We start from the raw sequence: 15,158 nt of genomic DNA on the forward strand, positions 1-15,158 counted from the left end.
TAAATAAATAAAAAGAGAGTCGTACATTTACTTAAACTACTTTTATTTGTGTGTACACATTAAAACAATATTAACAGTCCACATTTCAATACAATCTGGCATTTTGAGCATGTTTACACTGTGGTTGTAACAATAACTTCAGGAAATACATTTGTCATCAAAGTATGGCACATAAGTTCACATAGGGCAATGCAGTTTAAATTTTCGCCCCTCTATTTACTCTGTTTTACATGCATCAGTTTATGCATACTTCATGTCTTGACTTATTGAATCACAGTGTACAGGTAACATTAAATCAATGACACAGACTCTCCTTAAACGTCTTAAACAGCCACGGCTGCTTATTAAGGGTGCAGGAAATGATAAGGTGGTGAGATGTTAATCATTCATTCCTGTGTCAATACCAGGAGCAGTTTAAAAAAAGCTGGACTTGTCACAGTTCAATGGAAGCACTTCTGCATTTTATAATACACTAAAAGGCACTTGGCTATCTAATGTTTGCACCAGACTACTGTTCTGTACAATAAAAGTTCAGTTCAATCCTGCCAGCTAAAATCTGTGAAACATCTTGAAACATCTGTCTAGTAACACTGATTAATTAAGAGGCACAGCGCACCTCATGAGCCCTTGTGTTCAGTCTGACAACCAACATATGTCTCAGTGCACAGGCTTTTTCCACAAATATTGGGTCAAAATATCATATTTAGCACAGGCAGTGCTGAGGCTTTCTATCAAAACCACGGAGGGGAAAAAAAACAGGCTTCAAAAAATGGGGAAAAATTGTCATTTCAGTAGTCTCTGAATCAAATGGCTGTGGGTGAAAGTTCAGCTAAAATAGCGACATTAGTAAAGGTTTAGTTAAAGATGTGAACATTTCTACATTAACATTTACATTTTTTCTATTTTTTTCTTTACATAAAGGAAGGTATCCAAAATATACAGTGTTTCATCTCATTATCATCCCTGTCTGAAGACAGGAAGGCAAGCCTTTCAGCAACGTTCACTGTATATACAAAAAAACAAAGTTACACCGAAACTTCTTCAGGTGTGTCGACAGGGACTTGCACAGGCATCAATCCACAGTGCCCACAGGGAAAATGACCAGCTATGAACATGTTCTGCAACCCTTAATTGAGCCTTAAATGCAATTAACACAGCAATAATTAACAGATTGAAAGCTCATGACAAACTCTGGTTGAACATTTTGTTCTGCTCACGGATTTTAGTAATACTAGAGAGCGACCTGAAAAATGTTTAGTTTGAGGACTTCATTACCCTTGTCCCATCACTCTACTGAAAAAAAAAACACTCATCCACACCTGAGATTTAAAGCGTGTGCTTCATTTGATTCATCTTCACCTGAACTCAATAGAGAATTGAAGCTTCTGGTCACCAGCAACTGATTCAACAGCAATAAACTAGCATAATTGTGTTTTTAAATGATTTCTTACCTAGGATAGCTCAAAAACTTACATACAGACTCACTTGTGACTAACAAAAGACCCCTCTTCCCCTTCTTCTTTTGCTTTCATGTGGTTTGAGTCAAAAAACCCTTTTTCAAACATTTCTTTCCCTCCCTTAAGCTTGGGGGTTGTTTTTATCCGCCAAACCAATGTAGGTTCCATTCTGCGGATCCTCTTTCTCCTTGTCGTTGACTGGGGAGTAAGAAGTATCTTCCTCTGTGGACGCCTGTGTGCGCGGGAAAACAAGATTTAAAACTCATCTTATCATTTTATTCTGATGTAACTTCAGGGTGATGTGTTAAGATCAGAACAGTCACCGTGCTACATACAGGAATAGAAATGAAAAATTAATGGCGAGAGGGAGAGAGGAGTTTGATTAGGGAAAGCAGAAAGGAAACCAGGCAAAAAACACAAAGACTTACAGAATAGAGAGCCTTGGTAAACACAATACGCTTAACTTCATTCTGCACAGAGACATCCATGATGAATACATGCACAGGGATATTATTGTTTGGTTAAGTAAACCAGTGAATTATGCGTAAATTGCTTCACAAAGCAAGCAAATGGGGAGCTGTTAATGCAGAGTCAAAAAACATCAGGGTTAAAGTGCTGTCCCACCTTCTGTTGGCGCGCCCTGATGAGGAGGACGATGAAGATGGCCAGCATGACGACTCCCAGGCCCATGATGATGAGAGGGAAGTTGGAGACCACGGTGGAGATGGTCAGCAGCTTATGCACCCGTGCCGCAGATGCATCATCAATCACCACGCTCTATCCAGAGGAAGCGGAAAGAACTTAAAACCCAGAGCATTTGTGCGCTATTGAGTAGTAGGTGGGTTTTCTGTCTGACATCAAGACAAAAGATATGATTTTAACATATAATGGCGTAACTTAATGACTATCCACCACCGTTTTGCATCTCTGTGTGCGTTCTCGGGTTTCATACCTCGTTGAGGAACATGACGGGGAAAACAGTGTCATTCAGTGATCTAGTTTTCCTATTAAAACAGATAGATTGGTTAAATCACTGTGGACAAGCAAGACATTTCCGAAGAGTAGCTTGAGAAGGTTTCGTGTTTGGATGCAGTAACTTACGGGAATCCCGGGATTCTGCCCAACAGGATGTTAACCTGAGCTCTCTTATTAGCGCGAACAATCACTCCAGTAGTCTGCACGCACAAATGATAAATATTAACAAAAGGTGACTGCAGTATTGGAAACCTGCCACTAGGGGGCGCCACATTGTATTCATTCAATAAACATGCGAGGCTCACCGGGTTGAGGTCGAGGAATGTCTGGTGATGCTCCCTTTGAGGGGACATTCCTTTAATTGCATCCACATATTTCTCATCAGCCAGGTGAAAATGGGGAAAAGATGCAACCACAGGAGCACCTACGGGAGGGAAGGAGAAAATGTTGGCAAATTATTTTCATATTAACATCCGCTAGCAGCCAAAATAAGCTACTTATTTTCTAAAAAATAAACCCAAAACAACAGTTTCAACACATTTTCTGTCATACAATAAGATGAACACATTTCCAGGAAGCACTTTCTCTGGTGGTGATCTAAACATAGGCTATTATCATCTATTATTGCCGTTTGATGTTGAATCTTATCAAGAATCTAGTAAGGAAATCGCCGACAGAGCAACATTAGTGGGTCCCCTAGAGAGGCAATGATGGGATGTGAAACACCATGGCGCCTTCCCCACAGGACACGCAACATGTCACTCACTGGCAATATTTCAAAACAAATAAACAATGGACGCATGAACTGACCCATGACCCACTTGGTAAATGTACCAAGAGCTGCATCTGATATCCTGATGTGACATCTTGTTTCTCCTGTTTAGTTCCTTCCTCACATTGTGAACACAGAACATGGTGTTAATATAATATAGCCATGATTAAGATCGGGAATCGTGCAGGAACACTATGGTCAGGTAAACCTCTCCAAGTGACGCCCCAGCGTCAAACTGATTCTGTTGTTTAAACAGACTTGCTGGCGGAGGCACAGTTGCTGCGGATGAGCTGCTGGTGAAGTGGGGCAGAGGTGACGCTTTTCCAGGCAACAACAAATGAACACCTGTAGTCACCAGAGAGGCTGTTCCCGTGACAACTACCAAGGTCATGGCTGCAGACAAGCACAGATTTAGCAATGACTATGCTAACTCTGTCTAGCCTGCACGTACTGTATGCAAATCCTCCCCAGCTTTAGCTTGAGTTATGTTTGCAAAATTTACATTTTTAACAATATAACTCAATGGCACACTTATTTGACAAGAGCATTTAGACACTCCACAGTGACAGGAACCTTTATGTGACCTTTTGCTAACATTACTTAGTAGTACATAAATTGTACAGTACAGAAAATAAAATGGGGAAGTATAGATAACGTCTGACCATAAGACCGCAATCAGGTGACAGAGCTTAACCTCCTCCCTCACTTACTGGTCACTTGGCGCCTGAGGTGTTTCGAAGACTACAGAGCTGTGTCACATGGTTTATTTAGGGGGTATTATAGCTGGCAACCGGGGCGTTTTGACAGATTTAAGAGTAAGACAGAGGCTGGAAAAATCAAATTCAGCAGAAAAAGCAGAGCAACAACAAACCTTTGTTTGGGGTTTAAAGGAGCAATACTGGAATTTTATTTCACAGCTAGGTTTGGCTGTTGTGCACTGTAGACCAAAAAAAGGGTATCATGAGCCCCACATCCATCTACCTCTGCTCTGAGAACGAAGATCTGCAAAGTGCTAACACATCATCATTTTGTGGACCTTAGACAACGTCGTCTCCAACAACTAACAAGAGGAGGGAGGAGACCATTGACGTGAACGCACATGAACCAGAATGCGTGAGCTGGAGGTCAACAAACACACATCATGCTACACTCCAGAGGAAATTACACATTTACATCTTCATATGCCGATGTTTTAAATTCCTTCTATCTAATACCGATGAATTTGTTGGGGTTCTGGGTTGTGTCGGTCTTTGTCCTGCAGGGGGTGGAATGGAGCATGATTAGGTGCAGCTGGCACTGCGGGCAGGCGCACGTGTAGGCAATTTACATCTTGCTGCCTATTTAAGCAGGTTGTGCCTGCCTGTCAGTGCAGGGGCGTCTGTTTGTCTTGTGAGGTTGTTAGTTCGTCTCCCTCGTTGTGTGTTGGTATTCTGCATTTCCTGGAGGATCGCTCCTGCTCCCTGTTCCCTGTTTCCTGGAGAGCCGCTCCTGTTCCCTGTTTCCTGGAGAGCCGCTCCTGTTCCCTTTTTCCTGTAGAGCGCTCCTGCTCCCTGTTTTCCTGGAGGGCCGCGTCTGTTCCCTGGGTGCTATGCAGTCCTGGAGGGCTGTGCTCGTGCCCCCCCCCCCCATCCCAATCCTCTGTAAATAAAACCTGTTGACCTCTCCATCACTGTGTCCTGGCCTGCGTTTGGGTCCTGTTCAACCCCCGTTCCGTAACAGAATTTGGCTTATGAATGAAGACATTTACCTTTGCGACAGGGACTAACTTTGAGGAGTCCCGTGCCCAGGCACTCTTTTGGGCTGACGCAGAACCCCTCGTTGGCCGGGTTCTCCTCTTTGCTGGCCAAAACAGAACGCGGTGGTGTGAAGCGATAGGCCGCGATTCCTTTCACCTCCACGTCTTTCTCAAACTCCATGTAGATCGACCTGGAGGGCAGATTAATGGCAGGAGGTTGACATAAACTGAAGTACTTCCGAAACTCAAATGTGTCACCAACTAAAGCGGCTCTGCTTCGACCTTCTGGAAATTTCATTGTTTAAGGATAAGTATGGGAGAAACTTTGCTGTCAGGAGGTTACTCTTTTCGTTCTTCTGGCCTGTCTGGGGAATCCCACCGATTCTACTCCTCAACAAAGGCGTCTATACAGCGTCTGCCAACTGGCCGGGGCGATGCTTTTCTTCTCCGGCCCAATAATCGTCCAACAATATCTAACAGACCTTTCACTTGACATTGGTGTGAGAATCCAAGCAAAGAGGCCTATGTGTTCCTCTGCAAGAAGAGGAGTTCTTGTTCTGGGAGGCTTTAAAGAGATGTGCAGTGTGCAGATTCTGTCAGCCTGTTCTCAACACAGAGATGAATGGGCTGCAGTGGCGGGCAAACAGAGCCGAGATGCCAGGTGACAAACACGGACTTTGCATCAGGCAAAAAAAGCCGGCTGACCGCGGTCATTAACGAGCTTTATGGGCAATTACAGGGCTTTAAAAAATCTAATCATCAGGCAACCAGAACAGCTTTTAATAAGGGAGGGGAAAAAAGAGGAAGCAGGACTTTTCCCCCCTGTTATTTAACAAGTAAGGACATTTCAGTTCCCATAAAAACTTATATGAAAGCAAAAATCTGTATCCTCTCAGATATTGTTGCGGACTGTGGGAGAATTGCTCCCATTTCATTTACTAACTCTTAGAAATTAGAAGCTCTTTTATTTTCCTCCCACAACTTTGAAAATGCGAATGATCAAATTGGCATTTGAGCATTTCAGCTGCGCTCAATTTGTCAGGAATTTTTGGCAGAGCTGTCTGTAACTGGACCAAAGGGTCATTACCCCATGAGGTCAAGATCAGAACTTTTGTTTAAAAAAAAAAATCCCAAAGATCAATCCCAGATGTTATTTAACAAAACACATGTGCACATGTGTGGGCCGAGCTACTCGGATGTGGAGCTTGAGGTTGAGAAACTAGAGCAAAGCTGTGTGTGCGAAAGGTTACCGGACTCATCAACTTAATGGAACATTTCCTATCGGGGCCGTATTATGAAATGCTGGAAACCAGAAGGGAGTCTGTCTTTGGTCACAATGTCACAGACGGTCACAATGAAGCTATTAAAAAGTGGGTGAAGGTTTAGACGTTTGGTAATCGACACTGAAGGGTGGAAGGACATCACGTAGTTTCCAGGCATGTTGTCAGTGCAACCTACATAGCCATGCTTGGAGCAGCTGCTGCAGACATTACAAGGTACTTTTCTCTGTTCACATAACTCCAGCCACAACTTACTGAACTGTTTGCTAAAAAAAAAAAAAAGATGCACAATAGGGAAAAAACAATAAAGTTGTGAAATAAATCATAAAACAGGGTGATTTCAGCTGTGAGTGGGTGATTTTACAAACCAACAACGCAGCTTGGCTTTTCTCTGGTTCAATGTCTCATTCCCACGGTTTTGCCCCCTTGCTCACCCGCCCTTCATCCCCATTACATGCCGACCACATGCCTTACCATAAAGTTATTCCAGGAAACTCAGTGTTAGTGTTTTGAACTGCCATCTACAGCATGCGCGATAAAGGCTTGGCGAGAAAACAGACACGGCCTCAGGATGTCAGTACAACAATCCATGAGATCCAAAGCCTGTGAATTTATTTCCATTCCCCATATGAAAGCCTGCTTCCCGCTGTGAGGCAAAATGAAGCCAGCATTCTGAGGCCAAGCTGTGTACCATAAATAGACAACCCAGCCAGTGTTTACTATGACGATAATCACGCCACCGTAAAGCAAACTGTCCACAATGAGACACTCAGTCGACCCTTTTGCCCACTTTTACACCTGTTCTGGAGATCATAGTCTCTCTCTCTCTCTCCGCACCACAATAGAGAACAGTGTGTTCCCAGGAATTGTTACCAGCATGTTAACTTTAGCACCCTTGAATAAGGGAAAATACAGGAACCGGGAGCTCATACCTGCAGAGGTCCGGGGTAAAAATGTAAATGCGTTCGTCCTTGGTGAGCAGAGGATGGAAAGCACTTCCGTCGGACCCATTGATGCTGTTGCTCTGGTTGGAATTCCAGAAGCTCAGCTGGCTGCAATCAAACACAGGAGCACACACTTGAATTCTTTCTTTCTCTCTTTTGTTCTTTCTTGTGGCATGTGATGTTTTGAAAATATGCACTTCTGCTGTCACCACCATTATCAGCCCCTCTTAATGGCAGAAACATTGTTTGTTCGAGGGAGGAGGATGATAATTAGTTCCCACAGAAGAAGGAAGACACAGACAAGTTTTTTTTTTAAATCGAGAGGTTACGTTTCACTGTGGTAGATTAAAATTTGAGATGAATTGTGCGTTTGCTGCCTACACTACCTTTCTCCTCTCCATGTTTCCACGCGACCGTAATCCAAGTAGTTCTGCTGGCCGGTGTGGTACACAAACTCCCCATCATTGCTCCCATTTTTCTAAAGAGATCCAGAGGTGCATGTGTTCAACTTTAAGATTAGCCCAGAATACACACAGCAGACTTTTGTACGTGAAAATCACGACGGCGTGCAAACCTTGTACATGAGGCCAAAGACCTTCTCCACATCGGGGCTGGAGGAAGAAACCCGAGCAAGCAGGGGATCCTCGTAGCCCCACAGCAATTCATGGACGGTACGAGTGGTGAAGAAACCACTGTTAACTGAATTCATCCACATGGCCACCATGCCGGACCTAAAGAAACTCCCTTTGACCTTGTTCATTACAGCCTAGAGGCAGACAGGAAAGAAAAGAATTCTTTTATCGTTCTTTATAACTGAGGGGCAACTGGGGCTAAATCTTCAGAACTCTCCTTTTCCCCACTTGGATGCCCCCTTTTCTCTGATTGTCTGGGACCTGAAGTTCACAACTCACCCAGGCAGGAATGTTGACAGTGGTGATGCTATCCACTGAGGGGTCACCCACAGACTTCTCTGGCAGGAACACAAAGCTTTTGGTGTTGTAAGCCACCACCCTCGTGCCATTTTGCACCATGCTCACGTTGTCCTTATACCTGTACTCCCTGAGAAAACAATTATTATTGCATAAATGAGCTCAATATGTGTTTGAAGTTAAGCAGTCAGATCAATATTAGATGGGCAGATCAGATGGCATGCCTCTGCAATGCTTCTTAAAGTGAACCTTGATATTTATATAAGGGGATCAGCGGATGAACTGAACAAATCAGGACGATTTGTGAGGTTCAACTGAGATGAATTAGCAGATTACAGAAGCAGACGCCCAGCAGCTGACATGTTCCGTTGACACAAGCGCTCTGCAAATAACATTTCATCATTGCTTCAAAATGAAACTGGGCCAAAAAAGTAGTCTGCAAAAACTGCTTTTATGAGTGTGCAGCGGGCTAATCAAAAGTCCCCCACTGACATAAAAAAAACCACATGACAGTTTTGCCAATTCTTTCAGTTCTTCTTTGGTCTATCTATATGAATGTTCACCATATCTGAAAAAGTTAGAGACAGTCATGTATCGCCTCTTGTGCATTAGGTATGTCTCCTTTGCCAGTATCCACCTTTACCCTACCTGTATGTGTAGGGTCCAACCTGGGTGACCTCTGGCTTCCCACCTTTAAGGATCTGCTCTTCATTGGTGATGTTGAAGAAGAAAAACTCCATGTAGACGGGCGGGGGAGGATTTTTCCATGAAGGGAACACTCGGCTACCCTCAACTAACACAATCTCCTGTTGAGACACAAAACACAATATGGATGTTTTATTCAGATATAAATGAAGATGTGTTTCATACAGACCAGTTATTCATTAAATACTTAACATATAGCAATTGTGTTTGATCAATTTATCATATCATGACTAAAATAAACCTCCTCCAAATCTGATTTGTTACAAGCACAACTTTATCTTCCTAAATGGCTTCCTTATGATGATGATGCGCTCGCTGCTGTGTGTAAAAGGAGTTTAGGAAAAGCCAGCATATGTTCTGAACCGTGTTCTTCCGAAGTCCACTCCCTGTAAAAACAACCCGGAGAACAAAAACAACCTTGGGGGGTCGGGGAGGAGCGCCGCTGTCTGAGCGTTAAACAAGAGCACCGGCTCCACACATGAATGGCATTAGGGGAGACCCCCTTACACAGCTTCATTGTCAGCGGTTGCTAATGGCAACGGGCACTCGGGGAGAGCCATCATGTGATGTAGTGGGCCGTATGCCCACTGGTTGCACAGGCCTGTGACCTTAATGATCAGCGCTGCATTCCTCTGGGCTGAGCCTTGAGGCCCCGAAAGTGCAGGAAGGAACCTGCGCTGCGAAAACTCCGTTAAACAGCGAGCCAGAGATCTGTCAGGGGACGGCAGAAGTCACTGCCTCCGAGCTGCGATAACACGACTCACAGCGAGAACCTTCAAAGGAAACCATGCGGGGGTGACAGAAAGAGGACAGGGTGATTGGATTAGCATTTCTTTCATCATCACAAACTCTCTTTGGCCTAATTATGTGGGATTTGTATTTAAGAGTTAAGAGCAGTACTCTGGTCATCAGCCAAACATGCCATTATTCCAGGGATGTACAGAAGACCCCTAGAGTCACACACACACACACACAAAAACACACGCACACACCCCCGTTGCGGCTCTCTTCCACTTGTCCGGAGACAAAGCTTTAGTTGAGTAGCCAAGGACAATGAGGTTGTCACCTTAGATTGAGGAAGGAAAAGCGTGGTCTTTCTATGTCGTCCTTTCATGCTCGGAACAATCAATATGGTAACCCTCTCAGCGTGCTACGCGAAAAACAGGAACACGTCCTCTTATCTCAGTGCCGACAACCGCTACTCACATACCACTCCCTATCTGAAAACACATGCAGCAGGTGAATACAAAATACATATGGTGCTGCTTTGATAGGGAGCCCTGTAAAAACAACACTGCGGAGGCAGCGAGAGAGGATTGATTATGGCCTCCAGTCATGTGGCACAAGCTTTGCATTCTCCAAGAGGGTGTAGTGGTCAAACGCCAAAGAAACGACAAAAAAAAGCCTCCACAAGGCCAAATTCATTTTACATAATGATATGCAATGTTCAGAAGTTATCAGCTGCAGATGTAGAAAGCCGACCAGCCGAGGGCATGTGCACCGGGACCTTGCTGAACGGATGCAACGTGCTCCTCAATAAACGTTCAACCCTATAGATAAGCTCGGCACTAAATTGATTTTAAATTAACCGGCATTACGAAAGGTAATGACATGGATCGATGTTATTTATGATAACAGTATCTCACAGAGTGCTTTAAGTGCTCTCATATGGCGTAATGATGTTTGAACTGGTTTAAAAGTTCTAAAATGAAATTAATAAATGGTTCTTTGAAGAGTCAACACCTTGACCTTGACAGAAATTCACTTTTGGTCCATTTTTCTATCACTGTAGATTACGTTGCAGTCATTAAGATTTGATTTCATCATTTGGAGTTCAAATGTACGTTCTCTAAACGCAACACCCGTTCACCCTCCCAGAACCTATTTCTAAATTTTATTTTATTTTTTGTAAAACCGCCCTGTCTTCATTTGGGATCAACTCCTGTTTTTGTTAAACATCTCCTCGTCAGCAGGTCACCCACTCCTTTTGCCTCACAGGGAAGCAACCCCAGTTGGTCTCTCAATAAACCAATAAAACAGTGTGAGAGAAGCCGTGTCAGTGTCTGCTGCTGGGAGGGTTTCAAAGGAATGAGACCTGTCATGCAGCTGACAGCAGGACAAGGCAGTAACCTGATATAACCGTGATGAATATTTTTGATGATATGTGGGCCTGGCTGCGAAGCCCTTATCTCCCACCACCATGTGTAGTGTTTACTTAGTAAAAAAATTACAACATAGAACTGTTGACATCTTACTATTGCTTGAAAATTAGCCAAATTCTGGTGAAAATTCCAGACTGACACCTAGACTCTGCGTCACTCGGCCCTTCCCCCGCTTCTTTGTTTTATGCACTGTTTACCCCAGAAACACTGTTTTCTGTTGCACTTGCAGCTAATTACCAAGTCCTTCCAGTGTTTACTTAGATTTAGATTTTTAACCCAAATGTCTACAGTGCAAAGCCTAATCACTAGAGTGAACAGGGAATTTTTCCTTTTGCAAACACTTTGTTTGTCCCACCCAAACATAATTTTACGAGTTATCCTCACAAATGTACATTAGAAGATAAATACCGTAGCAAAGATAGAATAGTTTGTAAAATGAGTCTAAATGACAGTGACGGATAAAGCATGTGATTAATCCTAATGTTTCTATTTTGGAAAGGAATGCACATGTTGCAAATAGAACATGTCTGTTTCTGCATTTTGGGTGTATTTTTGGGCCGCCCAAACCACCACCTGGTGAAAGAAATTGGAGATGTTGGGTTGAATCAGGTATTTGAGGCAGGCAGGGTGAACCAATCCTTGACCTGGTTCCTCTTTGGGGTATTCTTAAAACAACCTTCTTCACCTGGGGCTGAGTTACCATAGTCAAACCCCAGATGGTTTAAACCAGGCGTGTCCAAACCCAGTGCTTGAAGGCCAGAATCCAGGGATCCACAACTGGTTTTCTGTCTTACCAGGTTGAAAATGCATTCAGTGAGATTGAAAACCCGGATGGATTGTTGCCCTCGAGGACTGGGTTTGGACATGCTTGCCGTAAACAATCCCCGCCATCAAAGCTCTGGGAGTCAAATGAGGCAGACAATCCCCTCCTCCCTGCAGCAGTGTGCCTTAAGAGTTCTTTTAAATTGGATTTGTAATTCAAAAGCTTGTATTTACCCTTTACTACAACAAGTTCAAACAGTGTCCATTTACTGCTGTCTCTGGAATTTCTTTTGATACAAGCTCTCTGTAGTCAGAAAAGCACATTAGTGTACTATTAGAACTTCCTCTGGATTTATACCAGACAAAAATATTGCCAAACAAGAAACATAACAAGAAGGTAAAGTTGCACATAACTCCCTCTGAAAGGCACTCAAGTAACAGCACACTTTTTAAAATAACAGATTATTCCTTTTATGCACAAAAAAGTCTAGATGCTCTTCCAGCCTGAAAAATATGGGGAAAGTAAACTGCCTTGAACCTCCTAATGTTCAAAATAAGCCCATTCATGGTGCCCTTCATGAACAGAAAACATGGAACACATTTGACCTCTGGGTACCCCAGCAGAGGGCAAAACTAGGCAAAGTGTCTACTTCACATTCCCTTCCAGAGGATCCAAGGAGGACCATCAATATAGGTTGTTATCCTTTTCACTAACCACCTCCAAGCAACAGGTGTCAGAACATAATGCGCTTTTGTGCTCTCTACAGGTTTTATGAATAAAACTTGCAATAAAGACAATGAATGACTCAATGGGTGGGCAACCAAAGTAATAAAAGTTATAACCGAACAGACTGCACACACTGAGTATAATCCCATCATTGTGACGCTCTTTAAAAAGCCCGGGAGAGTCTAAACGAACTTTTATTACCTTCTTCAGGCGGTTGTGCATTAAAGTGCGGAAAACTTGAGACACAACCAAACCGATCCCGACGACCAGCAGGAGAGCGCAGAGGATCCCCACCGCAGGGACCAGGCATGATCTTCGCGTCATGTCTGCGTGCGCCACCAACGTGGGAGGGGGGGAAAGAGATCCACTTGAGAATGAATGAAAATTCCGCTCCTTCACGGGCTAATTCCCTGCACGCAAATCCTCTGCAGAATCTTGTTTTACACGCTTCTTTTCTTTTTTTAAGGAGGAAAAACAAAACAAAACTTTGCACGGTTGCTAATTGTCTTTTGGTTTCCAGTAACCGGCGAGCAGCGCTTTAACACACCGGGTAATTAGTCGGTTTCCAAGGCGACCCGTTTAGAGTTTGTTCACCTGCAGCTGATAGTGACTCGCAAATATTACCGGCACGAGCCCCTCTCGGTGAGTGACCACGCGCCCAAGGAGGAAAGTGACGCGGGGCACTTGTAGCGGGCTATAACGCTTCTCCTCCCCGCCTCCGCGCGAGGAGAGCGCTGATTGGTCCAGCGGGTTTGTGCCTCCTCGGGCGATGAGTGCGCGCGCCCTCGCCCGCGGCAGCTGTCTTCCTCACGAGACAGCGGGTCATACACTAGCGGGAGCGGAGGATAATTACAATGTAATTATTAGTTAAAGTTTAAGAGCCGGTAAATGTGTCGCGGAAATTAACGAGGTCGTAGAAAAGGGCCCCTAAACACCCATACGAGAACGATAAAAGAGGCATACATAGAGGAAAAATACTTGCTGGCCCATGTTTTCGGAGGATTTTTCAAGTTTTTATCGTTAGCTGCAGTTTTATTTGAATTATAAAGCAGTTAGTTACAGCCCTGCTTTGCAATAACACGCCAGGCCTTTTACAACCAACAGTTACAAACCTCAACTTCCTGCAAAACTTCAAGGTTTCCGACTTGCTTCTGGTTTCTTGCCTCAGATGAAGTTTTGAGATAGAGGAAGGAATGCAACATCTGCTTTGTGTCCTCAGGTCATTAACAGGCAGTTGCTGTGAAGGTTGCACCTCTCAGATGGCGTTTAGTTTAATGCGCAGCAACACAATTGCACAGTACTTTTGGACAAGCATGATTTTATTTTTATTATTTAAACAGTGGTTTATGCCTGGCATTGGAAGATCTAAACATCAACTCATGTATGATCAACGCATTAAAGCCGTTTGGTGGTCAAAGAGTTGGTTTTTTACCCTTTCAGATATATATAAAAAAGAGAAATGTCTACCTCTTTGATACTGAACTGCACTGCTCACTTTGGCTTTTTGTCCTTGAGTCGTTTGAAAAGAACAATTGTGGTCAACCTTGAGTGGTTTACTCATTCACAATCAGCACAGCCTTTAATGTCACATGCTTGTGCCACATACTAGTGCAAACATTTTTTTTTTTTTTATAGCTGCAGGTTGTAGACGAGTAACACTAGTGGTCATAAACTGGTACAAATTCACATTACACCAAACCCTTAAAGGAAAAAGCTCCTCAAAGAACAAAAACACGAGCCCGGTCCGTCTGCTGCTCTAATTTTATAAATAGACTATAGGAAATATATCCATTGTCCTTCTTTACATTTGCATTGAATGGGATACAGTAGTTAAAAGCCTGGTAAACATCAAGCGCGTGCTTACCATAACAGGAAAATGCAATCAGTCAGGCAAACGGAGGAAACTATGAATGAAGTAATATGATAGATATACAATTGAACCCATAAGTCTTAGGTTATTGCTCTTGCCAGCCTGGCCGTTCCCTTCAAATATTTTTTTTTTTGAATTATGCAAAATTAGGCTATATTTTATACTGTCTGAAACACAACAACACATTTTGGGTGGGTCAACATTGAAGATGTTTAAAATACTAATAGCAAAGATCAGCTATACTCTACCACCTGTCAGACTTGGCTTGCATTGTGCTGCTTTTGTTTTTTGCTAATAACATTGCTAATTTGTAACTCTGTAATTAACCTGAGAGGGCAAAAAAGAGCTGTTTATGAATTTATCTGGAACACATCTGCATCTGTTTTGTCTCCTGCGGATCCCAACAGTCTTCCTAAGAGATGGTTCCTGTCGCCAGCCCAGTAGCCAGCGCTAACCGTTTGTTGCACAGACATGTTAGACAATCAACCCCCGGGCACAAGATTTTGACCTCAAGTGACGTTTGAAAAATGTAGAGTTCTGCAGACACAACTATGTGTAAAAGCAAAACTCAGGGGCCATCTAAAGGCTAAAAGACTTTTGAGTTCCTGTCCTCCACAGTGGTGCAGCTGAATTAGTCGCACTGATTGGACCAATTGTTTGGGTTTGAACCTGGACTTAATTAATCATCAAACCTTTTCCCTCTTCATTTGATCTGCTTGGCGGGTCCAACTGGTTCTGGTCCCAGTAGTTGTTTTCCCTTTTCTTCCTTGATTCTGTCAGCTCTACTGGGACCTCATTTCATGATTTAGGGAGCCTCAGTCCAGATGTTTTTTGCATTGG

At 43.4% G+C, this 15,158-nt stretch overlaps 1 protein-coding gene across 3 annotated transcripts; it reads right to left on the reverse strand.

The window, feature by feature from the left end:
• Nucleotides 1-26: 26 nt before the first annotated feature.
• LOC101078462 (lysosome membrane protein 2) lies at nt 27-13,134 on the reverse strand. 3 transcript variants are annotated; one of them, XM_003965222.3, is made up of 13 exons: nt 12,650-13,134; nt 8,741-8,898; nt 8,075-8,222; nt 7,738-7,929; nt 7,550-7,641; nt 7,152-7,271; nt 4,952-5,130; nt 2,738-2,856; nt 2,559-2,632; nt 2,410-2,461; nt 2,082-2,234; nt 1,886-1,927; nt 27-1,689 (listed from the first exon to the last, which is right to left on the reverse strand). In XM_003965222.3, exons 1-13 carry the CDS (start codon nt 12,770-12,772, stop codon nt 1,579-1,581), a joined length of 1,563 nt encoding a protein of 520 aa, XP_003965271.2. In that variant the 5' UTR covers nt 12,773-13,134; the 3' UTR covers nt 27-1,578. The 3 variants fall into 3 exon arrangements, with proteins under 3 accessions (XP_003965271.2, XP_011602907.1, XP_011602906.2); XM_011604605.2 differs by lacking the exon at nt 12,650-13,134 and adding an exon at nt 9,864-9,985; XM_011604604.2 differs by lacking the exon at nt 1,886-1,927 and having other exon boundaries at nt 12,650-13,133.
• Between the last annotated feature and the right edge of the window lie 2,024 nt (nt 13,135-15,158).

Source organism: Takifugu rubripes, chromosome 6, assembly GCF_901000725.2.
Source record: "Takifugu rubripes chromosome 6, fTakRub1.2, whole genome shotgun sequence".
NCBI lineage: Eukaryota > Metazoa > Chordata > Actinopteri > Tetraodontiformes > Tetraodontidae > Takifugu > Takifugu rubripes.